The sequence below is a fragment of the Triticum aestivum genome, chromosome 1B (genome assembly GCF_018294505.1).
Source record: "Triticum aestivum cultivar Chinese Spring chromosome 1B, IWGSC CS RefSeq v2.1, whole genome shotgun sequence".
In the NCBI taxonomy this organism is placed as follows: domain Eukaryota; kingdom Viridiplantae; phylum Streptophyta; class Magnoliopsida; order Poales; family Poaceae; genus Triticum; species Triticum aestivum.
In genome coordinates this window covers 450,642,049-450,668,400 of record NC_057795.1, presented here as the reverse complement: position 1 = coordinate 450,668,400, position 26,352 = coordinate 450,642,049, and the positions used below count along the sequence as shown (strand labels likewise).

Sequence of the window (26,352 nt, the reverse complement as noted above, 5' to 3'; positions counted from 1 at the left end):
GACTAGCTCGTTAATCAATAGATGGTTACGGTTTCCTGACCATGGACATTGGATGTCGTTGATAACGGGATCACATCATTAGGAGAATGATGTGATGGACAAGACCCAATCCTAAGCCTAGCACAAGATCATGTAGTTCGTATGCTAAAGCTTTTCTAATGTCAAGTATCATTTCCTTAGACCATGAGATTGTGCAACTCCCGGATACCGTAAGAGTGCTTTGGGTGTGCCAAACGTCACAACGTAACTGGGTGGCTATAAAGGTACACTACGGGTATCTCTGAAAGTGTCTGTTGGGTTGGCACGAATCGAGATTGGGATTTTGTCACTCCGTGTAAACGGAGAGGTATCTCTGGGCCCACTCGGTAGGACATCATCATAATGTGCACAATGTGACCAAGGGGTTGATCACGGGATGATGAGTTACGGAACGAGTAAAGAGACTTGCCGGTAACGAGATTGAACAAGGTATCGGTATACCAACGATCGAATCTCGGGCAAGTAAAATACCGCTAGACAAAGGGAATTGATTACGGGATCGATTGAGTCCTTGACATCGTGGTTCATCCGATGAGATCATCGTGGAACATGTGGGAGCCAACATGGGTATCCAGATCCCGCTGTTGGTTATTGACCGGAGAACATCTCGGTCATGTATGCATGTCTCCCGAACCCGTAGGGTCTACACACTTAAGGTTCGATGACGCTAGGGTTATAAAGGAAGTTTGTATGTGGTTACCGAATGTTGTTTGGAGTCCCGGATGAGATCCTGGACGTCACGAGGAGTTCCGGAATGGTCCGGAGGTAAAGATTTATATATAGGAAGTCCTGTTTCGGCCATCGGGACAAGTTTCGGGATCATCGGTATTGTACCGGGACCACCGGAAGGGTCCCGGGGGCCCACCGGGTGGGGCCACCTGCCCCGGGGGGCCACATGGGCTGTAGGGGGTGCGCCTTGGCCTACATGGGCCAAGGGCACCAGCCCCTAGAGGCCCATGCGCCAAGATATAGGAAAAAGGGGAGAGTCCTAAAGGGGGAAGGCACCTCCGAGGTGCCTTGGGGAGGATGGACTCCTCCCCCCCCCTTAGCCGCACCCCTTCCTTGGAGGAAGGGGCAAGGCTGCGCCTCCCCCCTCTCCCCTGCCCCTATATATAGTGGAGGGGAGGGAGGACATCCATACCTGAGCCCTTGGCGCCTCCCTCCCTCCCGTGACACCTCCTCCTCTCCCGTCGGTGCTTGGCGAAGCCCTGCAGGATTGCCACGCTCCTCCATCACCACCACGCCATTGTGCTGCTGCTGGATGGAGTCTTCCTCAACCTCTCCCTCTCTCCTTGCTGGATCAAGGCGTGGGAGACATCATCGAGCTGTACGTGTGTTGAACGCGGAGGTGCTGTCCGTTCGGCACTAGATCATCGGTGATTTGAATCACGACGAGTACGACTCCATCAACCCCGTTCACTTGAACGCTTCCGCTTAGCGATCTACAAGGGTATGTAGATGCACTCTCCTTCCCCTCGTTGCTGGTCTCTCCATAGATAGATCTTGGTGACACGTAGGAAAATTTTGAATTTCTGCTACGTTCCCCTACAGTGGCATCATGAGCTAGGTCTATTGCGTAGATTCTTTGCACGAGTAGAACACAAAGTAGTTGTGGGCGTCGATATTGTTCAATATGCTTGCCGTTACTAGTCTTATCTTGATTCGGCGGCATCGTGGGATGAAGCGGCCCGGACCAACCTTACACGTATGCTTACGTGAGACCGGTTCCACCGACAAACATGCACTAGTTGCATAAGGTGGCTGGCGGGTGTCTGTCTCTCCCACTTTAGTCGGATCGGATTCGATGAAAAGGGTCCTTATGAAGGGTAAATAGAAATTGGCATATCACGTTGTGGTTCATGCGTAGGTAAGAAACGTTCTTGCTAGAAACCCATAGCAGCCACGTAAAACATGCAAACAACAATTAGAGGACGTCTAACTTGTTTTTGCAGGGTATGCTATGTGATGTGATATGGCCAAAAAGGATGTGATGAATGATATATGTGATGTATGAGATTGATCATGTTCTTGTAATAGGAATCACGACTTGCATGTCGATGAGTATGACAACCGGCAGGAGCCATAGGAGTTGTCTTTATTTATTTGTGACCTGCGTGTCAACTTAAACGTCATGTAATTACTTTACTTTATTGCTAACTGTTAGCCATAGTAGTAGAAGTAATAGTTGGCGAGGCAACTTCATGAAGACACGATGATGGAGATCATGATGATGGAGATCATGGTGTCATGCCGGTGACGATAATGATCATGGAGCCCCGAAGATGGAGATCAAAAGGAGCAAAGTGATGATGGCCATATCATGTCACTATTTGATTGCATGTGATGTTTATCATGTTTATACATCTTATTTGCTTAGAACGACGGTAGTAAATAAGATGATCCCTTAAAACAATTTCAAGAAGTGTTCTCCCCTAACTGTGCACCGTTGCGACAGTTCGTGTTTCGAAGCACCACGTGATGATCGGGTGTTAGATTCTAACGTTCACATACAATAGGTGTAAGACAGATTTACACACGCGAAACACTTAGGGTTAACTTGACGAGCCTAGCATGTACAGACATGGTCTCGGAACACGGAGACCGAAAGGTCGAACATGAGTCGTATAGAAGATACGATCAACATGAAGATGTTCACCGATGATGACTAGTCCGTCTCACGTGATGATCGGACACGACCTAGTTTGACTCGGATCATGTAATCACTTAGATGACTAGAGGGATGTCTATCTGAGTGGGAGTTCATAAGATGAACTTAATTATCCTAAACATAGTCAAAAGGTTTTTGCAAATTATGTCGTAGCTCACGCTATAGTTCTACTGTTTAGATATGTTCCTAGAGAAAAGTTTAGTTGAAAGTTGATAGTAGCAATTATGCGGACAGTAGAAAGCTTATGTCCTTAATGCACCGCTCAGTGTGCTGAACCTCGAACGTTGTTTGTGGTTGTTACGAACATCTGACATACACGTTTTGATAACTACGTGATAGTTCAGTTAAACGGTTTAGAGTTGAGGCACCAAAGACGGTTTTGAAACGTCGCGGAACATATGAGATGTTTCGAGGGCTAAAATTGGGATTTCAGGCTCGTGCTCACGTCAAGAGGTATAAGACCTCCGACGATTTTCTTAACCTGCAAACTAAGGAGAAAAGCTCAATTGTTGAGCTTGTGCTCAGATTGTTTGAGTACAACAATCATTTGAATCGAGTGGGAGTTGATCTTCCAGATAAGACAGTGATGGTTCTCCAAAGTCATTGCCACCAAGCTGTTAGAGCTTCGTGATGAACTATAACATATCAGGGATAGGATATGATGATCCTTGAGGTATTCGCGATGTTTGACACCGCGAAAGTAGAAATCAAGAAGGAGCATCAATTGTTGATGGTTGGTGAAACCACTAGTTTCAAGAAGGGCAAGGGCAAGAAGGGATACTTCATGAAACGGAAAATCAGCTGCTGCTCTAGTGAAGAAACCCAAGGTAAAACCCAAACCCGAGACTAAGTGCTTCTGTAATAAGGGGAACAACCACTAGAGCAGAATTACCCTAGATACTTGGTAGATAAGAAGGCTGGCAAGGTCGATAGAAGTATATTGGATATACATTGTGTTAATGTGTACTTTGCTAGTACTCCTAGTAGCACCAGGGTATTAGATACCGGTTCGGTTGCTAAGTGTTAGTAACTCGAAACAAAAGGCTACGGAATAAACGGAGACTAGCTAAAGGTGAGCTGACGATATGTGTTGGAAGTTTTTCCAAGCTTGATATGATCAAGCATCGCACGCTCCCTCTACCAAAGAGATTGGTGTTAAACCTAAATAATTGTTATTTGGTGTTTGCGTTGAGCATAGACATGATTGGATTACGTCTATCGCAATACGGTTATTCATTTAAGGAGAATAATGGTTACTCTGTTTATTTGAATAATACCTTCAATGGTCTTACACCTAAAATGAATGGTTTATTAAATCTCGATCGTAGTGATACACATGTTCATGCCAAAAGATAGTAATGATAGTACCACCTACTTGTGGCACTGCCACGTAAGTCATATCGGTATAAAACGCATGAAGAAGCTCCATATTGATGGATCTTTGGGCTCACTCGTTTTTTGAAAAGTTTGAGACATGCGAACCATGTCTATTGGTGTATATGCATGAAGAAACTCCATGCAAATGGACCGTTTTGACTCACTTGATTTTGAATCACTTGGGACATGCAAATCATACCACACGGGCAAGATGACTGAAAAGCCTCGTTTTCAGTAAGATGGAACAAGATAGCAACTTGTTGGAAGTAATACATTTTGATGTGTACAGTCCAATGAGTGCTGAGGCATGTAGTGGATATTGTTATGTTCTTACATCACAGATAATTTGAGTGATGAATCATGAGTCTGAATTATTGAAAGGTTCAAGTAATTTCAGGGTGAAGTTGAAAGATCGTCGTGACAAGAGGATAAAATATCTATGATATGATCATAGAGATGAATATCTGAATTACGAGTTTGGCACAAAATTAAGACATTGTGGAAATAGTTTCACAACTAATACAGCCTGGAACACCATAGTGTGATGGTGTGTCCGAACATCATAACTGCACCCTATTGGATATGATGCATACCATGATGTCTCTTATCGAAGTACCACTATTGTTCATGGGTTAGGCATTAGAGACAACCACATTCACTTTAAATAGGGCACCACGTAATTCCGTTGAGATGACACCGTATGAATTATGGTTTAGAGAAACCTAAGCTGTCATTTCTTAAAAGTTTGGGGCTACGACGCTTATGTGAAAAAGTTTCAGGCTGATAAGCTAGAACCCAAAGCGGATAAATGCATCTTCATAGGATACCCAAAACAGTTGAGTATACCTCCTGTCTCAGATCCGAAAGCAATAAAGGATTGTTTCTAGAATCGGGTCCTTTCTCGAGGAAAAGTTTCTCTCGAAAGAATTGAGTGGGAGGATGGTGGAGACTTGATGAGGTTATTAAACCGTCTCTTCAACTAGTGTGTGGCAGGGCACAGGAAGTTGTTCCTATGTCTCATACACCAATTGAAGTGGAAGCTTATGATATTGATCATGAGACTTCGGATCAAGTCACTCCCAAACCTCGTAGGATGACAAGGATGCGTACTACTTCAGAGTGGTACGTAATCCTGTCTTGGAAGTCATGTTGCTAGACAACAATGAACCTACGAGCTATGGAGAAGCAATGGTGGGACCGGATTCCGATAAATGGCTCAAGGCCATAAAACCCGAGAGAGGATCCATGTATGAAAACAAAGTGTAGACTTTGGAAGAACTACTTGATGGTCGTAAGGCTGTTAGGTACATATGGATTTTGAAAGGAAGATAGACAATGATGGTAAGTGTCACCATTGAGAAAGCTCGACTTGTCGTTAAGATGTTTTTCGACAAGTTCAAGGAGTTGACTACGATGAGACTTTCTCACTCGTAGCGATGCTAAGAGTCTGTTGGAATTATATTAGCAATTACTGCATTATTTATGAAATCTTGCAGATAGGATGTCAAAAACATTGTTTCCTCGACGATTCTTGAGGAAAGGTTGTATGTGATACAACCGGAAGGTTTTGTCTATCCTGAAATATGCTAATAAGTATGCAAAAGCTCCAGCAATCCTTCTGAGGACTGGAGTGAGCATCTCGGAGTTGGAATGTATGCTTTGATGATGATCAAAGATTTTGGGTGTATACAAAGTTTATGAGAAACTTGTATTTCCAAAGAAGTGAGTGGGAGCACTGTAGAATTTCTGATGAGTATATGTTGTTGACATATTAATGATCAGAAATGACGTAGAATTTCTGGAAAGCATATAGGGTTATTTGGAAAGTGTTTTCAATGGAAAACCTGGATTAAGCTACTTGAACATTGAGCATCAAGATCTATAAGGATAGATCAAAACGCTTAATCGTACTTTCAAATAAGCACATGCCTTGACGTGATCTTGAAGGTGTTCAAGATGGATCAGTCAAAGAAGGAGTTCTTGCCTGAGTTGTAAGGTATGAAGTTAAGACTTAAAGCTCGACCATGGCAGAATAGAGAGAAAGGAACGAAGGTCGTCCCCTATGCTTAAAACATAGGCTCTACAGTATGCTATGCTGTGTACCGCACCTGAAGTGTGCTTTACCATGAGTCAGTCAAGGGGTACAAGAGTGATCCAAGAATGGATCACAGGACAGCGGTCAAAGTTATCCTTAGTAACTAGTGGACTAAGGAATTTTCTCAATTATGGAGGTGGTAAAAGAGTTCGTCATAAAGGGTTACGTCGATGCAAGCTTAACACCTATCCGGATAGCTCTGAGTAGAGATACCGGATACGTATAATGGAGCAACAATTTAGAATAGCTCCAAGTAGAACAGTTATTTGGAATAGCTCCAAATAGAACGTGGTAGCTGCATCTAGGAGATGACATAGAGATTTGTAAAGCACACACGGATCTGAAAGGTTCAGACCCGTTGACTATAACCTCTCTCACAAGCATAACATGATCAAACCCAGAACTCATCGAGTGTTAATCACATGGTAAATGTGAACTAGATTATTGACTCTAGTAAACTCTGGGTGTTAGTCACATGGGGATGTGACCTTGAGTGTTAATCACATATCGATGTGAACTAGATTATTGACTCTAGTGCAAGTGGGAGACTGTTGGAAATATGCCCTAGAGGCAATAATAAATTGATTATTATTATATTTCCTTGTTCATGATAATCGTTTATTATCCATGCTAGAATTGTATTGATAGGAAACTCAGATACATGTGTGGATACATAGACAACACCATGTCCCTAGTAAGCCTCTAGTTGACTAGCTCGTTAATCAATAGATGGTTACGGTTTCCCGACCATGGACATTGGATGTCGTTGATAACGGGATCACATCATTAGGAGAATGATGTGATGGACAAGACCCAATCCTAAGCCTAGCACAAGATCATGTAGTTCGTATGCTAAAGCTTTTCTAATGTCAAGTATCATTTCCTTAGACCATGAGATTGTGCAACTCCCGGATACCGTAGGAGTGCTTTGGGTGTGCCAAACGTCACAACGTAACTGGGTGGCTATAAAGGTACACTACGGGTATCTCTGAAAGTGTCTGTTGGGTTGGCACGAATCGAGATTGGGATTTTGTCACTCCGTGTAAACGGAGAGGTATCTCTGGGCCCACTCGGTAGGACATCATCATAATGTGCACAATGTGACCAAGGGGTTGATCACGGGATGATGTGTTACGGAACGAGTAAAGAGACTTGCCGGTAATGAGATTGAACAAGGTATCGGTATACCGACGATCGAATCTCGGGCAAGTAAAATACCGCTAGACAAAGGGAATTGAATACGGGATCGATTGAGTCCTTGACATCGTGGTTCATCCGATGAGATCATCGTGGAACATGTGGGAGCCAACATGGGTATCCAGATCCCGCTGTTGGTTATTGACCGGAGAACATCTCGGTCATGTCTGCATGTCTCCCGAACCCGTAGGGTCTACACACTTAAGGTTCGATGACGCTAGGGTTATAAAGGAAGTTTGTATGTGGTTACCGAATGTTGTTCGGAGTCCCGGATGAGATCCCGACGTCACGAGGAGTTCCGGAATGGTCCGGAGGTAAAGATTTATATATAGGTAGTCCTGTTTCGGCCATCGGGACAAGTTTCGGGATCATCGGTATTGTACCGGGACCACCGGAAGGGTCCCGGGGGCCCACCGGGTGGGGCCACCTGCCCCGGGGGGCCACATGGGCTGTAGGGGGTGCGCCTTGACCTACATGGGCCAAGGGCACCAGCCCCTAGAGGCCCATGCGCCAAGATATAGGAAAAGGGGAGAGTCCTAAAGGGGGAAGGCACCTCCGAGGTGCCTTGGGGAGGATGGACTCCTCCCCCCCTCTTAGCCGCACCCCTTCCTTGGAGGAAGGGGCAAGGCTGCGCCTCCCCCCTCTCCCCTGCCCCTATATATAGTGGAGGGGAGGGAGGGCATCCATACCTGAGCCCTTGGCGCCTCCCTCCCTCCCGTGACACCTCCTCCTCTCCCGTAGGTGCTTGGCGAAGCCCTGCAGGATTGCCACGCTCCTCCATCACCACCACGCCGTTGTGCTGCTTCTGGATGGAGTCTTCCTCAACCTCTCCCTCTCTCCTTGCTGGATCAAGGCGTGGGAGACATCGTCGAGCTGTACGTGTGTTGAACGCGGAGGTGCTGTCCGTTCGGCACTAGATCATCGGTGATTTGAATCACGACGAGTACGACTCCATCAACCCCGTTCACTTGAACGCTTCCGCTTAGCGATCTACAAGGGTATGTAGATGCACTCTCCTTCCCCTCGTTGCTGGTCTCTCCATAGATAGATCTTGGTGACACGTAGGAAAATTTTGAATTTCTGCTACGTTCCCCTACAGGTTTATGTAAAAGAAATCCCGGAATAGCTCCACTGTCGGTTCCTCTTGCAGATAGACTTCGCAAAAAACTTGAAAATTGCATATATTGGACACGGAGTTCGGTCCAATATCTTGAGGGCAGATCTGGAAGCTAGCAAGCACATCATGAAAGAATTTTGATTCGGGCGGACGGAACCCTCGATCCAGATGATCAGTAAATACAATCACTTCTCCACTCTGAGGCTCAGGAGGGTTTTCTAAACCGGCAACTCTCAAGTGGATGGTTTCTTTGCTCGCTAAAGCGCCAGTCACAATGTACCCAGTCAGTTGCTCTTCAGTAACCCGGGAAGGGACCCAATTGCAAGCATAAACCGATTTGGCCATTTCAACGGAAAGCTGGAAAAGAGGATCAAGGACGGTTTAAGGTTTTTTGACTGACACAGATAATCCGGTTTAAAGACAGGAAGAACAAATTATAACATATGCGCATGATAAACCGGAGTTTTACATTGAGGTAGAGGTGGCGGTTTAAGGTGAGGGCTAATGGTACCTGATGGGTTATCATTTTATATAAAAAAAAGTTAAACCGCCTACAATGGTGCGGAAGCTGCAGATCTGAAAAAATTCCTAAGTATTGTACAAACATGTTTTATAAGTTGGAATTATAATTTTGGATCTACCGCAGTCTTGATAAGGGGAAATATTCAGAAGCCCTAAGCAGAACAACTAAAGGTTAGATGGGATCTATTTACTAATAAAAGAGATGCTATGATGAAGGAAAGCGAGGTTTAATCATGGCCGCACAAGGAAAAAGGTCGCATTGTGTTGAAAGGATTTATATGACAGCAATGAATATCGACGAACACTGAAGAACACCGAAGAGCAATGAAACCCTAATGGCAGATCTGAGGTGAGGAAGAAGAAACTTACAGAGGTTGAAGAAGTAGCGAAGGGGCGCCGCGTTTCTCTGGTCAAGGTCAGGTTGATGCAGCGGCCGTTATCGGTGCAGAGGCAAAGGTCGACGACGGCGGCTGCGCTCGAGCTCTGAGGCGATGCGAGGAAGACGATGAGGCGAAGGGGCACGAAGGGGAAAGGAAAAAGACGACCCCTGGCCCTATTTATAAGGTGAAGGGATAAGTGACAGGCATGGGAATCGAGGAACCCAAAAAATGGATATGTGACAAAGTTGTCGCCTCGATTTTCGGAGGGTCATTAATAAGAAAAAGCGTTTACAGTTTTTTATATGGAGATGACGTCATGGCGATTCACTGCAATCTTAAAAGATGACGTTGCGGCGGTTTACCAAGTTCATATGGAAATGATGTCATGGCGGTTTACAAGGTTCTTTGAAGATGCTCAAGGAGTTTTTCTAAGTATTGAAGATTGACATGAACAGGTTCAAATTAATCTGGGGCCTAATGTTGGGGATATAACTACTGAATATAAACCGCCCAGGAGGGGCCGGATTATGCTCATCCGTATTGAAGCCCATGAAGACAAGGGATATGGCGTTTTATTACAGAGACTTAGAGGCCCAGAGCCCAATGGAGGATTAGGGCCCATAGACATAAACCGCCATGAGATATGTAACTTGTGCTGTAAGATAGGGAAAGGTAGAAACCGAGCCTGACACGTGTATGAACCGGCCTCGGTATTCTGTAAACCGTCGGACGTCAACCTGTGTATATAAAGGGACGACCCGGCGGCAGTTTAGAGACAAGAAACAACAACTCGAGAGACAGGTAAAGCGGATTCGCTCCCTGATCATCGACACCCCATCAATTCCACCACAGCTGGATCGTAGGCTTTTACCTTCACCGCAAGGGACCGAACCAGTATAAACTCCTCGTGTCCTTTGTCCGGTTTAACCCCTTTAAGCTAATCTCGTTGCGATGGCTCCACGACTAAGTCCTCTCCCTAGGACATCTGACGTGTTAATTTCACGACAAATGGTTTAATGGCGGTGAATGTGGCTCTGGGGCGCTGGTCCTTAGGAGCATGTGCATGAAGACTTTCCGGCTATCATCGACAAGATAAAAACGGCTCTAGTAGGGGAGCAACGACAACGGCGCGTCAGTGGCTCTTTCTGATGGCAATAGTGGTCGTTCGGCCGTGCTCGATGCAATTTTTATTATGTTTGGATTGCTCTGTATAAGTTCCGTGTCCATAGAAAAACATTTTATTTTTTGAGGGAAATTACCAGCATTTCATTTTAGATCCATTCATTCGACTTGATCATCAATCAAAAAGAAAAAAAAAGGACACCATACGATCTGCTTAAAACGTGGGACCCACGAGACGTAGGCGAGAGAAGTCGTGGCCTCGTGGGCTAAGCAAACGCAAATCCACGCGGCGGACTTGACTTGCGCTCGAATCCGTCGTTGGTTGCATTCTCTTTCTCTCCTCTCTTCTCCTGGCCCATAGATACTACGACGCTGCTTCCTTCCGCGTCCAGAAACCCTCGTCCACCCACCAACACCGGCCACCGCCTCCTCCCCCAAAATCGAAACCCCTACTCCCCATCCCCAAGCAGATCGGTCGAGAGCGATGGAGGCGCAGATGAGCAAGTTCTTCGAGTCGGTGGGCTCCTTCTTCTCCGGCGGCGACAACATCCCCTGGTGCGACCGCGACATCATCGCCGTAAGAGTTCGCTCCCCCTTTCGCCTCAGCCCCTCGCTTTGCTTAACGGTTGAATCTGTCGCCTGTCGAATCCTGCGCCGTGGATGGGGGTCAATTGACTCCAGGATGCGCGCATCATATTATGCGAAGCACAAAATATATGTAGAAAAGGAGAGTGGATCGTTATTGCAAAGCTTCGTGATGCTCGACACTGTCCTGGTGGTGGGAGACTAGCCGTGATTGTTGAATCGGTGGTGCCTTCCCATGTTTGTTCAGTTAGTTGTTGCCATTATTTACTGTACTGGTAGTAGCATGGATTTACCAAGTTGGGATGTTGGATACTCTGATTCCCATTTTGTCCCTTGTAGTACAGAATGCTATGTGTTTTACTAAAGTCATCAGATAGCTAACTCATATGTTTATGTAGTGTTCACAAGCACGAACTGTCAAGTCATCTATTCTTGGCTGCCGCTTTTGTTCAATATATATATGTGTGCTTTTTGTTCTTTTGCAATGTTCACAAACTATATTGTGTTGTTAATTATGTTCAATGAGCAACTAGAAAACTTATATAGTTCTAATTCTGATGATTATTCATGTTTATATGTACCTAGGGATGTGAAAGAGAGGTTGCTGAGGCTGCAACCGAAGAACAGAAAAATGATAGCATTATGAGGCTATCTTGGGCTCTCGTCCATTCCAAGCAGACTGATGATGTGAACCGTGGAATTGGCATGATTGAAGGTCAGATAACTTTTTTATTTGCATGGATGAAAATTTACTCCTTGCAACCTATCATCTTACTTTGCTATCTATTCTTCTCAACTCTGTTTTGATCAACTTGTTTGTTCTACTTGTACAGCTTCTCTTGATAAAACCACCAGCCCACTGCAGACTAGAGAAAAACTGTATTTGCTGGCTGTTGGGCACTACAGAAATGGTAACTATGTAAGGAGCCGGCAACTTGCGGACCGTTGTTTGGAGGTATTCTTGCACTACCTTCTGGTTGCCTTATATAATGCATACTTTCTTGATGTGTGGTTAGTGTTTCTGCTGGTAAAAGGGAAAGAAATATTTCACTGGTTTTGAGCTTAACTGCAAAGCAAATATTTGATAATGTCATACATGCAGTTGATGCAAGTAGCTCTGTATTGTGTACTTGTGGTAACTATTCATCTTATTTGCTTGTGTAACAACCAACTAGTGCTATTTCTATGCTGGTTTGCTGGGTGACACATTTGGAATTTATTTGCATATTGCTTGCAGAACTATTTACTAGTACTGTTTCTGTGCTGGATGACATAGTGACAAACCAAATATTTGATTCCACTAAGGTTTGTGCAACTAAAGTAAAGGTTCTTGATAGTTGTGGCTCCCTCAGTTTGTTGATTTCTTAATCAGGCTCGAAAATAATTTTCCTACATTTGCACCATCCAAGAAATCGTCCTTTAAATCACCCTCTCTCATTAATCTGGCAGCATCGTGATATACAATTGAATTTTCTGCGTAGGACTGATAGACAATTGATATGTGGCTATGCAGATAACAGTATTTTGTAATTGTTATGCGAACAGCAAATTCATTCAACTGTTGTGTCACGTGTTTTATACTTCTATTGACTCCACACCTATCCCTGTTGATTAATTCTTGCTAAGCAGTTCAAGATTGGGGCTATGCTTGTTGCTGATTCCTTGTGTGCTACTCCATTTCAACATTTGGCTATGCTTGAGCCAAATTCCCAAGTATCATTTTTGTGCCGGACATGTTAGTTAGACATGCTTATCTATGTGACCTATACACTTTAAACTTGGGATACAATTAAAATTCAGACAAAAATATGCAAAACAAACTTTATGGGGGTAATATAAGTGCATATGTTTTTCAACTGTTTAAGGAGTAATCTGGGACCATCATCTTTATATCCCATACTAGTTGAACATAAATTCCCCCTTTTAATTTATCTTGTCCCCTTTCTTGTAGATTCAACCAGATTGGAGGCAGGCATCATCTCTGAAGAAGGCAATAGAGGATAAAATTGCTAAAGGTAAGATAAGAATAATCGACCATACTTTTCTACGATTCATTGGCAGTTTGATCTTTTTTACATGTTCCTCAATTCTCAGTAGAAAACTATGTGATAATTTTATCTGATGAAGTGACAACAGTGCGCTATGAGTAATTTATGCTGAGTTTTCAAAATCAAGCAATGTATGCTGGCTACGGATACTGATAGCACTGTTCCGTGCAGATGGTGTGATCGGCATAGGAATCGCCACAACTGCGGTAGGACTTATCGTTGGTGGGATCGCAGCTGCTCTTGCAAGGAAGAAGTGAGATTGCACCCGCCTGTTGACGAAATAGGATGTGTGTTTGGTTCTACCGTTCTACCGTCCGTTCTGTGTTTTACTTAGAGTCGAATCGCCGCAACTATTGTGCATAAAATGAGTTTATGATACCATGGCACCGTGCATCTTCGGATAAATCAAATCGTTATGGAAGTACCGTTGTCTCAAACTAGTGCTGTATACACCAATAAATGAACTGTCACGGGTCTTATTTCAAAACACCAAGTACTTCACTCTCTAGATTGTACACAAGACATTGCCACTCTGATCGATCGAACGGTCTAAGTAGCAAACATTAACTGCATCCTCCGAGCTTGGATGATCCTGGCAATGGCTACTCGGCCCCGATGAGGGTGAGCAGGATGCCCTGGTAGTAGCCGGAAGTGTCGCCGACGACATCCTTGGTCACCGTCGTCTTGTACCTCACCTTGTATTCCTCCTTGACTTTCTTCAAGTCGACCTCGGCGCGCGAGACGATCGCTCTGGTCAGGGATTCCTCGTCGGTGCCGAGCCCGATGATTGAGCTCCGGATCACCTGGAAAAGGCAGAGCCATGGAGAACGTCAGAACAGAAGCACCCTGGAAAAGGCGGAGTCCACTTGTGAGTGTCACCTCTGCGAAGTGCTTCTCCGGCGATGTCAGGCACCAGACCGCAGTTTTCAGCATCGCCGAGAGCTTGTCGTTGCGATTCCCCTCGAGAACCTGCGAATTTGCGGCGCATAAAAACAGATACTATAGTGTTTATTTCGTGTGTTCGGGTTTTTTAAACTGTAGAAAAATAATGGCGCCGTAGAAAGTAGACCTCGTCGATGGCCTTGCCGTGCTCTCGCTTGTAGTGCTGGAACGTCGCCTTGAGCTGCGGCTTGCTCCTGGAGCTGACGATGCGGACCACGTCCCCGTGCAGCGGCTGCTTCTTGGCCGCCACCGCGCCGTGCAGCTCGGCCGCCTCCGCCCTCGCCAGCTCGCCGTCGACGTGGTCGCCACCGTCGCGGTACGAGCTCACCAGGCGCACCAAGAACTGCACAGCCATACACGAACGCTCAACTGACCGGCAAGAGCAAGAAATTAACCCACGGCGGCGACAAAAAAGAAGGAGAATGCCAAGATCGGCACGGCCTTGCCTGCTTGAGGGGCTCCTTGTAGAGCGGGCAGGCGGCGACGTCCTCCTCGAGCGACGAGTCATAGGCGGAGCAGTAGGCCTTCCTGACGGCGACGAGGTGGTCCGGCGACGACGCGCAGGCGACCTCGATGAGCACCCAGGCGTGCCGGTCGCCGCCCTTCTTCCTGAGCGCCTTGTAGGCCAGCTTGGCGTCCCGCGCCGCCGGGTCCATCGTCCACAGCGTCATCGCGCCCTGACCACCAGACCAGATCAACGCGCAGACATGGAGATTTTGGACGGTGTCCGGGGACAACGAAGCTAGGAGGTCGCCAACCATGGAGGTGAAGGTGTATATTACCTTGAAGTGGCTGGAGAGCTCGTCTTGGAGCGTGCGGAGGAGGGGCTTGTCGTAGAGGCCCTCGTAGGCCACGGCGATCTCCGCGCGCTGCGCCGCCGTCCGGTGGCCCAGGATCTCGATCAGCGCGTTCTCGTCCGTCCCCCACCCTGCCCATTTCTTACGATTTCAGTACAGATTCTTCTCGCGTTGGAGCAAAAACAACAACATCACATCAATGGACTCCTACTGGCAATCACTTGTCACCAAGAACAATCATTGTCCCAATCTCTCTACCCTCCATTTTTTTTAAATGACAACAACAAAACAGACTTGAACAGCAGCCACCTCACAAAGGAATTGACCAGGAGAGCTACAAAAACGAATAAACTTGATTGAATTGTTGTACCTTGTACTGCTTTCCTTATGTTCTCTGCATCCTCGGTTGGGGAAGAGGCAGGGTCCGGGACCGAGATGGAGGCCATGGGGCTGAGGGTTCGTGCTCCTTCTCCGTCCCTTCCCGTCCGTGGAGCCGAGGAGAAGTGGAGGAAGAGGAGATTGAGGGGAGGGATGTTATGGATGCACTCGAGGCAGCAGCACCAGCCACACATGGCAGCCACACACCACACCACCAGGGTTGAAAGCTTCGCCGGCAACGAGCTTTTTGCCTAATTATTTCCTCGTGTGTTTCGCGTGCCTCTTTTGATTGCGTTTTTCTTGGCTCATTTTAGGTTCTTAGTCATGAGTCACTGTACTTATGTAGTACAATATCTTATTTAGATCTTGGGGCACTTTCAAACTTCTCCTCACCATTTTCTTGTTGAAACTTGGGAGTTAAGGAAAATGAGTACTCCCTCCCTTGGAGAAGATGGCGGAGAGTGTTATCACCGTGACACCCTTTTTTACATGTTTCATGCTTCTTCAGATCTTCTCCTCTTGAGAAAAAAAAAATCCTTCAAAAACAGTGCACCAGCTAAGCACAAAAGAGAACAACAAATACTATGAGGCAAACCGCGCCAGGTAGGGGTCGAACCTACGACTTTCCGCTTAGGAAACGGACGCTCTATCCACTGAGCTACAGGCGCCTTGATGTACATATTTCTCCTCTACACTATCTATTCCCATCTTTAGTTTCAAACTAACTGTTGCTCCAACTCGCCCTCCACTATCTGGGAAGATGATATCTCAGCATGTGCAACAACAAAGGGGTTTAGCAGTAACAATGATAAAAATAATAATCATACAAACAAAATCAGACATTCTCATGCTGGAGGCAAAGTCTTGGAAACACATGGCATTGCTTAACCGGTAAGGTTTCCTTCTAAAAGAGAGCTCCAAAACCACACTGTTTCCACCATGCAAAGATGTGTAATTTGCTCACGCTTTACTACTTTAGCCATTCATTTAGAACTAGAAGCGTCATGGGTTCCAAGATAAACTGAAGAGCCTTTCGGAAAAACGGAGGACATGCTTGCACGTTCCATGCGCCCGGTTCAAAAGCTGAGAAGTGAGAACATGCCACATTTCACAAAGCATTTCAAAGCCTTTTTTTGCTTTCTCCGTGAAACCCACACTTCGTTCCAATGCAAGCTGCTTGGAAGAGCACAAAAAATAAATTTGAAGTTGCATCAAAACAGCTGTGCAAAGCTTTTTATATTTGAAAAAAAGGAGGAGGACAGTTGGCAAGGTTGAGCTGACTGTAGAACTGCCTGCTCCAGAATATCAGAGAAAACAAGTGTTCTCGTGGATCACACTGATCTGACCAATGTTTTTTTTCAGGTCTTTGACGAAAGATGTATGGACAACTGTGATAGGGTCGCTGTGTGTCAAATGCCCAATGGCTTCTTCTTATGCAAACAAATCAACAACCATATCTGAAACTCCAATATTATAGGGGTGATTTGGTTGTGTGCAAGTCACTAATGATCTTGTCCTTTGCCATGCGCTCAGTTTCCTCAAGGATAATAATGGGGTCGCTATATAATTGAATAATGTGACCCAACATACATACATGGCTGATAATAATTAGTTATTTTGGACCACACGTTAGTTGTATCTACTATACATAGCCTTGACAGTACATGTTTTTCACATCGTCTAAATGTTGGTGTGGTTCTTTTGCCACAAGTTTCAACTGAAATAATCGCTTGTCACATCTTCACACTGTTATACATGGACGACGGTGGTGTGAACTTACAAAGCTGCATTAAACTGGTGAGTGAGAAATGTTTCCTCAATCATTTCTCTAGTCCCTGAATTTTCCAGCTAATTAGGTTGTACAAAGCTCTGATTGATTTGTTAGAGAGAAGCCAAAGACAACAAGCTATATGATGTCCGGTTGCTGGTACGTGACCTAGTGGCAGAAACTTGAAATATAAGTTGTGCTCAGGAACATCCTTAAATTGAATAAGACATAAACCAACCTTGCTTGCATGATTGCAAGAAAATAATGACCATGCTGGTGGCGAGGATAAGGATGACACCGTGGACTGTGGGGTTTACATTGCCACTATGATCATCAATTTGAAATGAGAATTCTGAATACAGTACATTATGAGCACAATTTGTTTTTTGAAAGAAAGGGGCCGCACCCCGGATTCCATACATCGCGATTAAATCACATCCAATACAGGCAGATTTCTGCGCTCAGGCATAGCCAAAGTAAACTAAAAAAAAGTAGCCAAAGTAAACCAGAAGCATAGTAAAACACTTATTACAAGTTTTTTCCAACAAGATTTTCTAGATGGAGCTAACAGCAGGAGACAAACTCCAGGTCTTCACACACTCCGGAAGATCAGTCGCGGAGGCAGCAGTTGGTGTGGCGGATGAGGATCCTGGTCAGTAGCATCCAGAAATATTAGAGGGGTCTGTGATTTGAGTAGGTGCAACCATTTGGAGGCAAATTGATCTGTTCATGTGATGTGTTCTTCTATTTCCGTGGACCATGACGACTTGGGACCTTCATCATGTGCTGCGGATCTCCTAGACGACGTTTCTCAATGATGATTTTACCTCTTGTTATTGCTCATCTGCTGGAAATGTAGCTGAGCTATTTGAATCCTTCTGACATCAAAATATATTTCCTTTTTTTTTGTTTTGCAATATTAACATTATCTAAACTCTTCCTCACATCCTAAGTTGATCACAAGATTACATTTCCCTCAACAAGGGCAGTCTGCGCTTGCAATGACGTGTTGTATTGTAGTTCAAGGCATAGGTAATTAGTTTGTTAGAGAAGCATTTACTGATTTTATTAAGTTTGAGTGAATTCCAGTTTTAACCCTTACTTTGATATATTTGATGCAAATTAACCCATTTAGTTTTTTTAATCCAGATTACCCCCATTTAGTGAAAGTTTTGCCACTTTTCACTCCAATTAGTCATTTTTTCGTGCCAGGTACGCTCGCCGTTTTTCCCATACCTAAATAGGTCAAATGGCTTAACCGTACAAGTTTTTTTTTCTCTGGCATAGGCCTGTATCCGGGGAGACATCTAGCCATGACATGTCTCCAACGATAGCTTGTGTGGCGCTGGTCAAGATTCCGTCAGGCGGACGGCCCCCGACTCGACGATCCCCAAGGCAGACGTGGTGGTCTTCAACGGGATTTCAGACCCGAGGTCATTAGATAGGCGGGTGAGTCGACGGATCTAGGCACAACTGGATGTAGACGACTTGGAGATGGGGCGTGCCCAGTTGGCAGCCAAGCTTCGCGACATCAAAGTCACTATAAGTTGTCTGGATGGATCCGTTAGTGGTTATTACTCAGCCATGTGGAAGTCAGGAAGCATATGACGTTTGAGTGCAACTGCTGAAAGACGGTAGCACGGGTACATGCATCTGGTTTGAATGCCAGTTTAATAATAGGATAGGTGTTTAGGCATCGTGTCCTATTTTTGCCGACGGTGGCATTTTGCTTGATGACTTGCATTTGCTTTTATCTTGAGTTGGGATTCATACTTGGTCGCTCTATTTTTTCTAATAAAATGGTTATGTGCACCGCTTGATAACACAGCTCATTGTTCCTAACTTCCACCTCACTCTTCCAGTATTAAAAAAAGAATGTACCCGAAGAAATTATATCCGATGTGACCGCAGCGTGATAAGGGAGTAGTACAACTGACAATTATAGCGGTCGTCGTCCATAATCACCCCGTGTTGCACGATGCAAATACCGCTATGCACCCACCCATCGCGTCGTGGGTTGTCACTTCATTAATTAGATGGGATCGGTGTGCATACGCGGATGTGTACCCATGTGTAAACCATTGACGAGCCTTTTCTTCGTTTAGCTGTGAAAATTATACCAGCGCTGCCCATAATTGCCTTCCCAAACACACCGTTTCCGAGTATAAAGATGTCCAGAAGGAGGGGCAGAGCACACAGCGAATTCAGCGACCCGTGTAGCCATCGCCTCCCTCTCCTCAAATCTTTGGCTAGCATTATTTGTCAGGGCAACAATGGCCGACGAAGTTCAGGCGCTCACCAAGGCCTTCTCAGGTTTGTTGAATCGATAATCGTCGACTCCTAGGAGGAGATTGTGCATCGATCATACTCGTACCATTGCGTTTGCTTGATCGTTTCTTGGAGTTGATCGATGTGGATTTTCGTTGTGATTATTTGAAATCTATGATGATGAAGGTCTGGGAGGTCTGGGCGTGGACGAGCCGACGATGGTGGCGGCGCTGGCGAACTGGCGGAAGCAGCCGGAGAAGCGGTCCGGGTTCCGGAAGAGCTTCCCGGGGCTGTTCAAGGAGCACGGCGTGATCGAGCGGTGCGAGGACGAGTACATGCTGCACCTGGCCGCCGAGTTCTCCCGCTTCAAGAACCTCATGGTGCTGTGGGCGATGCACCCGTGGGAGCGCGACGCCCGCCTCGCGCACCACGTCCTCCACCAGGCCCACCCGTCCGCCATCGTCGTGGAGATCGCCTGCACCCGCTCCGCCGAGGAGCTCCTCGGCGCGCGCAAGGCCTACATGGCGCTCTTCCACCACTCCCTCGAGGAGGACGTCGCCTACCGCGCCAAGGACAAGCCCTACTGCAGCGTAAGCTCTCTCTCTCTTTCTTTCGGCTGACGATGGCGGTTCTTCTTCGGAGCCATGGCCATGGAGGAGGTCGAGTCTGATGTGTTTGTGAATGTGCAGCTGCTGGTGGGGCTGGTGAGCGCGTACCGATACGAAGGGCCCAAGGTGAGCGACGACACGGCCAAGGCGGAGGCCAAGGCGCTGGGCGCGGCGGTGAAGAGCGCCGCCGGCGGCAAGCTGGTGGAGAACGACGAGGTGGTCAGGATCCTCACCACCAGGAGCAAGCCTCACCTCGTCCAGACCTTCAAGTACTACAAGGAGCTGCACGGCAAGCACATCGAGGAGGTAATAACGCCGCGATCACGCTGACGACGATGCAGACTCTGTAATGAGGAGTTATTGATCAATTGTCTGTCAAAAACAAAACGCAGGATCTGGGAAGCGAGGAGGCTCTGAGGGAGACCGTGCAGTGCCTGGCGACGCCGGAGAGGTACTTCAGCCAGGTGATGGCGGCGGCGCTGAGGGAGGGCGCAGACCACCACGGGAAGGAGGCCCTGTCGCGGGTGGCGGTGACGCGGTCGGACGTGGACATGGACGGCATCAGGGCGGCCTACCAGGAGCAGTTCGGGGCCAAGCTCGAGGACGCCGTCGCCGGCAGCGCGCACGGGCACTTCAAGGACGCGCTCGTCTCGCTCATCGTCGGCAAGTAAACCATATCCGGAGGGGGTTCTTCTTCGTCTTCCAGTGGTGATGGCGCGCCGGCCGTGCGTGTGTTTTTCTTCCTGCTTCATCTCGTGTCGTGTGTGCCTTTGTATGTTGAATTGTTGTCGAGCGGGGCATGTAAACATTTGCAGCTGAGGTCGTGTACGGCTGATCGGGGATCAAATAAAGTTGAACATTTGGGTCTTTCTCTCCCATTCCGGTCGTTATTTCGATGGAGTCGTGCTCCGTGCCAGTGCCAGGCCACTCCCGCGGATAGTGTCAGCAAAGCGCTGCCCAAGATCACAGCGACAAGCCCAACGTCCGGCATGTGCTCGCTGCAATATCTAGGCCTTTCCCTAAAAATTTGTAACCGACAAAAGATTGAAAATGTCACTTTAGCTAGTTGCCTGATTTTAAAATTTGGGTAATCCAATTTTCTGACTATTGATTCTTTTGCCAAGATTCGTGTAAATTTGTCTGCACGAATTTCTGACCATTGATTGTCTTGAGAAGATGTTGAATATTTGAACTATCCTTGTTTTCGGTCAGTTGATTTTTTATTGGGCTTGAAGCCCGTTGCTCACTGTCTGTTTTTCTTCTATTCGTGTGCGTTTTTTGCCTTCCTTTTTCTTCTTCTTTTTAGTCTTTTTTTTAATATATGGGTATTCTCAAGACGAGTAAGTGTAAATGAATACAAACAAGTACTATACAATATGTATGTAAGTTATACCGGAGTGTAAAAATTGCACTATTATATGTTTATTTTGTGCATACTACAAAAAGTGCAATTTTAGTGCAAGGTTGTGCACATTTTTATTATTTCTTAAAGGTTACTATCAATACTACTAATTCTTTGGTTCTTAAGAAATTTCATTATTTTAATTTTGTTCTTACTTTCATTTCATTTTCTTTCTTCTTTAAGGTAACACCCATGCCACTAATTAGTTCCTTCTTAGATTCCTTTTCACAAAAAAATCCACTATTATACGCTTATCCTTGCATATTATGAAAAAACATGCATAAATTGTATGTTTTTTTAATATTTTATTTATATTTTTTCTATTTATTTCTTAAAGGGTAATACCAATGCCACTAATTTATTTTTTTTTCTTAGAAAACTTTGGTTTTTAAATTTTTCTTTACTTTTATTTTTGTTTTAGTTATCATTTCATTTTCTTTCTGCTTTAAGGTATAATACCAATGCTAGTAATTAATTCTTTCTTAGATTTTTCTGCAACAATTACACTCTTGCATATTATAAAAGAACACACTTTATGCATAAATTCTCATTTTATTTCTTAAGGTGTAGTACCAATGCCATTAATTTATTTTTTCTTAGAAAACATTGATTTTTTTTATTTACTTTTAATTTTGTTTTGTCATCAATCTTATTAGATATCGAGTAAGATTCTATTATGTTTCAGACCAGGCCCAAGTATGTAGTGGGACCGTTGGATCATGGAACAACAACACATACACTTTATGAGATAGCTAGGAGGATGACATCATTGGTATCATTGTGGTTCCTCTTGGCTAAACACTTTTTTTTGCGACAACTCTTGGCTAAACACTTAAACAAAAGCTTTTTTGCAAATTCAAAACCTTAAAATGTTTAACTTGTTTTAGAGGGGAAACATGCTCTGCTTTATTGATCAATCACCAATTTCACAGAAATAGTAAGAGAATATCCTGGGTTTATAAGCCACAAGTAGCGACCATCTCCTAACTGTAAAGCATGTTTCGCTAAATGACACACACGAACTCCTTTGTGTCATTGTCATTAATCTCCTCGACAACCATACTAATGACTCCAAGTGTACCACTGTTAATTTCATAGACAACCGTTTTGCAGTCTGATGCAACCTTCATACGTTGAACCATTAGGGGCGTGTTTGGTTGCCCGCATCGAGCCCAACCAGACCCGCGCGGTGCGGCATCTTTTCGGACCTCGATTGTTTGGTTCCTCACATACACTGTTGAGCCCGCATAGCATGGTTTTTAAAGCATCCCTGAGCCTGGCCCGTTGGGAACGGCTGAATTGGCAGTTTCCCCATAGCCAGGCCCGAGCGATGCTTCGAGGCACACGTGGGTAGCTCTCTGGAGACATGTGTCTCGAGTTAATCCCTCTCTCTCTCTACCTAATCCTCAATCCCCTCTCTCTCTCCCTCTACTCCAGTGCAATCCCGTCGACCCCGTCCGCCATGGGAGCAGGGGAGCGGATCCATCACCTCACCTGAGCTGGATCGAGCCGGAGCGCTGCGCCGAGAGGGTTGCTGCCGCTTGCAAAGTGCGGCGTCGAGGGCGGGATCGGTCGCGCGTGCCAATCCGGCTGCCTCTGTGTAAGCACGAGCTTGATTCTCTCGAATTTAGCTAGGGATTCGCTCAGATCTCAGCTGAGTTCATGTAGTTTGAATGGAGAAGAAGGGGATTACATCCAATGCACACACGCCATCTATCCTATCCTTCCTCGACCGAAGCCGCCAGCCACCCGTTACAGAATCAGTGCGAGGGATATATCTAAGCAGCGCTAGCGGGCCCATTCTGGGCCGCGCACCCTTGCCGGAGCCTGGACCTTCCTCCTGGGCCTGGCCTGCTCCGCGGTTGCCGGATTTCCCTGTAGCGTTTCAGAGGTTGTCGTTGCTTCACCTGGGTTGCTGCTGACAATCCCCCCTGGAGAGAAAACGGCTTGCCCCCAAGCCGGCGCCCGAGGAAATTGTTGCTTGAGCATGTCTTGGTCCTCCCATGTTGCCGAGGAAGCGGGAGAATGGCTTCACTTGACCAGTACTTGAGCTACCGTCTTGTTTCCCCACGAGAGCATTCGACGATCAAGAAAACAAGACGGAACCTGCAGATGAGCTGCTTTGGAAGGAAGAACTGGCAATACCTGTTGATCTGGTTTGACGTGGCGCTTGAGCAAGGAGACATGGAAAACTGGATGAACTCTGCAGTTGTCCGGTAACTTCAGTTTGTACGCCACTGCATCGATCCGTGCCAGGATTTCAAATGGTCCAAAATATTTGAATGCCAACTTGTGATTTGCGCGCGGTGCAATAGAAGACTGAATGTACGGCTGCATTTTGAGGAAAACTGTGTCACCCACCTCAAAACTTCTCTCCTTTTGGTGTTTGTCAGCCTGAACCTTCATGCGCTGCTGCGTACGCAATAAGTGCTGCTTGACTGATTCCATGATCACATGCCTGTCACGCAACCACTGTTGAGCATCCGAGCTATCAACAGCATCCATAGGGGATATACCAAAGTAACGTGTTGGGTGTCCATAGACCAATTCAAACGGAGTGCGGCCAGTCGAAGAGTGCCAGTTTGTATTATACCATAACTCACAGAGCAGAAGCCAACTGAACCAACGCTGCAGATGAGCACTGATAAAACATCTGAGATACCCTTCCACTTGTTGATTCACACGTTCAGTTTGCCCGTCCGTCTGTGGGTGTTGGCCTGAGCTCATGCGCAGCTTGATGCCTATTCTGTTGCACACTTCTTTCCAGAATGAGCTGGTGAACACTGGATCGCGATCTGAAACCAGGGATTCAGGAAGACCATGAAGACGATATACACGGTCCAGGAATTGCTCGGCCACTGTGGTCGCTGTGTAGGGATGCTTGAGAGCAATGAAATGCCCATACTTAGTCAGTTTGTCAACAACCACTAAGATGCAACTGTAATGCTGTGAAAGTGGCAAGCCTTCGATGAAGTCCATCGTCATCATTTCCCAAGGCCGAGAAGGTACAGGTAAAGGTTGCAACAAACCTGGGTAAGGAACTCTGTCCGGTTTAGCAAGTTGGCACACCTGACACTGTTGCAAAACTGTCTTGATCATTTGTTTCATCTTTTTCCAATGGAACAGCTGGGAGATTCTTCGGTAAGTAACTGGAAATCCAGAATGACCCCCAGCCGAACTAGCATGCAAACTGTCAATTATTTTACATTGCAGCTGTTCATTCAAGCCGATCCACAGTCGTTTTTTGAAACGAAGCAAACCTCCTTGCAAGGAAAAGTTAGTAACAACTGACGGATCGATAGCTAACTTTTGAAGGATTGCTGTAACATGAGGATCTGAACTGTAACTATCCACTATTTCCTGCACCCAAGCTGGTTGTATGACTGACATAACATAGCAGTCTCCTGACAGGTGAGGTCGTCGGGACAGAGCGTCAGCAACCTTGTTTTCAGTTCCCTTCCTATAAATGATCTTGTAATCCAACCCAAACAATTTGGTTAGTGCTTTTTGTTGCCAAGTTGTATGCAGGCGTTGCTCTATTAGACTGACCAATGCCTTTTGGTCAGTAATAATGTTGAACTCTTTCAATTGCAGGTAAGAGCGCCACTGTTCCACTGCCAGCAAAATTGCTAATAACTCTTTTTCATAAACCGACAGAGTCTGATTCTTGGGGCCTAAAGCCTTGCTGACAAACGCTATTGGGTGTCCCTCTTGTGATAAAACAACACCTATTCCACAGTCACTCGCGTCTGTTTCAATGGTGAATGGTTTCTAGAAATTTGGAAGTGCCAGAACAGGGGCAGTAATCAAGGCTTGTTTCAGAGTTTGAAAGGCTGTGTCCTCGATACTTGTCCAAACAAACACAGTACCCTTGCGCAATAGGTTAGTCATGGGCTTGGCAATGACTCCAAAATGGCGAATGAATTTTCTATAGTAACCAGCTAGCCCCAGAAAACTTCTGACCTCTTTCACAGACTCAGGTTGTGGCCATTGCTCTATAGTACTTATTTTCTCAGGATTAGTGGATACTCCCTCTTTGCTGATTATGTGACCCAGATAGAGCAGCTTCTGAGAAGCAAATTCACACTTGGATAGCTTCACATACCACTTGTCCCTTCTCAAAACTTGCAAGACCCTCCTAACATGTTCTAGATGTTGCTTCAGAGTTTTACTGAAAACTAGAATGTCATCAAAGAATGCAATCACAAAATTCCTCAGCATATCAGGTTCTTCTGACAAGGATACATTAATGCCCCTTTGAAAGGTGTTTGGAGCTCTTGTCAAACCAAAACCCACAACTAGGAATTCAAAATGCCCATGGTGAGTTTGAAAAGCTGTCTTATATTCTTCTCCAGGGGCTAGCCTTATTTGGTGATACCCAGTCCTGAGATCCAGTTTTGTAAACCATTGTGCACCATGGAGTTCATCGAGTAGCTCATCTATCACAGGCATAGGGTAATTTCCCTTGATTGTTAGGGCATTTAGATGCCTGTAATCCACCACCAACCTCCAGGTGTGGTCCTTCTTTTTAACCAAAAGGATAGGTGAAGAAAATGGACTGTTACTTCTTCTGATGACACCAGAATCCAGCATTTCCTGAATTTGCTTTTCAACTTCATCCTTTAATTCTGGTGCTAGTCTATATGGTCTGTGTGAAAAAGGCCTTGCACCTGGAATGAGAGGTATTGAATGGTCACAAGCTCTCTCTGGTGGTAATCCAGTAGGAATAGCAAACACATCCTTGTATTCATCCAACAGTTCCTGAATTTCTGGCAACACAGTTTGAGCATTTTCATCAGTAACTACAGACAATTCTATGATGGTGTAAGCAAATTCCACAGGTGCTGCTCCTTGAATAGTTACTGTTTTTCCATGCATAGGAAAAGACATCCACTGCTGTTCCTAGTCCACAGTCATTGGGCTATGTTTAGCCAGCCAATCCATTCCCAAGATTCCATCATAGCAGCTAAGAGGCAAAATCTTGAGATCATGCTCAAACTGAACACCATTTACTAACCAATTGCACTGGGGCATAAAAC

General features: G+C 45.6%; 3 protein-coding genes and 1 non-coding gene across 5 annotated transcripts; 2 read left to right on the top strand and 2 right to left on the bottom strand.

Moving 5' to 3' along the window:
* Positions 1 to 10,818: 10,818 nt before the first annotated feature.
* Positions 10,819 to 13,658, top strand: LOC123130823 (mitochondrial fission 1 protein A). The gene is made up of 5 exons (XM_044550628.1): positions 10,819 to 11,094; positions 11,688 to 11,817; positions 11,936 to 12,057; positions 13,054 to 13,117; positions 13,322 to 13,658. The coding sequence occupies exons 1-5, from the start codon at positions 11,002 to 11,004 to the stop codon at positions 13,405 to 13,407; spliced, it is 495 nt and encodes a 164-aa protein (XP_044406563.1). The 5' UTR covers positions 10,819 to 11,001; the 3' UTR covers positions 13,408 to 13,658.
* Positions 13,546 to 15,592, bottom strand: LOC123130805 (annexin D3). Of its 2 annotated transcripts, XM_044550622.1 has the most exons (6): positions 15,260 to 15,574; positions 14,875 to 15,020; positions 14,539 to 14,769; positions 14,220 to 14,435; positions 14,030 to 14,119; positions 13,546 to 13,953 (listed from the first exon to the last, which is right to left on the bottom strand). In XM_044550622.1, the coding sequence occupies exons 1-6, from the start codon at positions 15,459 to 15,461 to the stop codon at positions 13,753 to 13,755; spliced, it is 1,086 nt and encodes a 361-aa protein (XP_044406557.1). In that variant the 5' UTR covers positions 15,462 to 15,574; the 3' UTR covers positions 13,546 to 13,752. The 2 variants fall into 2 exon arrangements, with proteins under 2 accessions (XP_044406557.1, XP_044406552.1); XM_044550617.1 differs by having other exon boundaries at positions 14,539 to 15,020; positions 15,260 to 15,592.
* Positions 15,593 to 15,862: 270 nt separating this feature from the next.
* Positions 15,863 to 15,935, bottom strand: TRNAR-CCU (transfer RNA arginine (anticodon CCU)). The gene has a single exon. It is a non-coding gene; the product is annotated as a tRNA-Arg (tRNA).
* A 3,160-nt stretch (positions 15,936 to 19,095) lies between these two features.
* Positions 19,096 to 20,778, top strand: LOC123092520 (annexin D4). Its single transcript, XM_044514326.1, has 4 exons — positions 19,096 to 19,348; positions 19,490 to 19,893; positions 19,993 to 20,217; positions 20,304 to 20,778. Exons 1-4 carry the CDS (start codon positions 19,309 to 19,311, stop codon positions 20,580 to 20,582), a joined length of 948 nt encoding a protein of 315 aa, XP_044370261.1. The 5' UTR covers positions 19,096 to 19,308; the 3' UTR covers positions 20,583 to 20,778.
* Positions 20,779 to 26,352: the final 5,574 nt, after the last annotated feature.

Coding starts and splice junctions, on each gene's coding strand:
- LOC123130823 (XM_044550628.1), top strand. CDS start 11,002: ATGGAGGCGCAGATGAGCAAGTTCTTCGAGTCGGTGGGCTCCTTCTTC. Junction 11,095..11,687: donor GCGACCGCGACATCATCGCC/GTAAGAGTTCGC, acceptor ATATGTACCTAG/GGATGTGAAAGAGAGGTTGC. Junction 12,058..13,053: donor TTGCGGACCGTTGTTTGGAG/GTATTCTTGCAC, acceptor CCTTTCTTGTAG/ATTCAACCAGATTGGAGGCA.
- LOC123130805 (XM_044550617.1), bottom strand. CDS start 15,461: ATGTGTGGCTGGTGCTGCTGCCTCGAGTGCATCCATAACATCCCTCCC. Junction 14,436..14,538: donor ACAAGGAGCCCCTCAAGCAG/GCAAGGCCGTGC, acceptor ATGGCTGTGCAG/TTCTTGGTGCGCCTGGTGAG. Junction 14,120..14,219: donor ACGGCAAGGCCATCGACGAG/GTCTACTTTCTA, acceptor GCAAATTCGCAG/GTTCTCGAGGGGAATCGCAA.
- LOC123092520 (XM_044514326.1), top strand. CDS start 19,309: ATGGCCGACGAAGTTCAGGCGCTCACCAAGGCCTTCTCAG. Junction 19,894..19,992: donor AGGACAAGCCCTACTGCAGC/GTAAGCTCTCTC, acceptor GTGAATGTGCAG/CTGCTGGTGGGGCTGGTGAG. Junction 20,218..20,303: donor ACGGCAAGCACATCGAGGAG/GTAATAACGCCG, acceptor AACAAAACGCAG/GATCTGGGAAGCGAGGAGGC.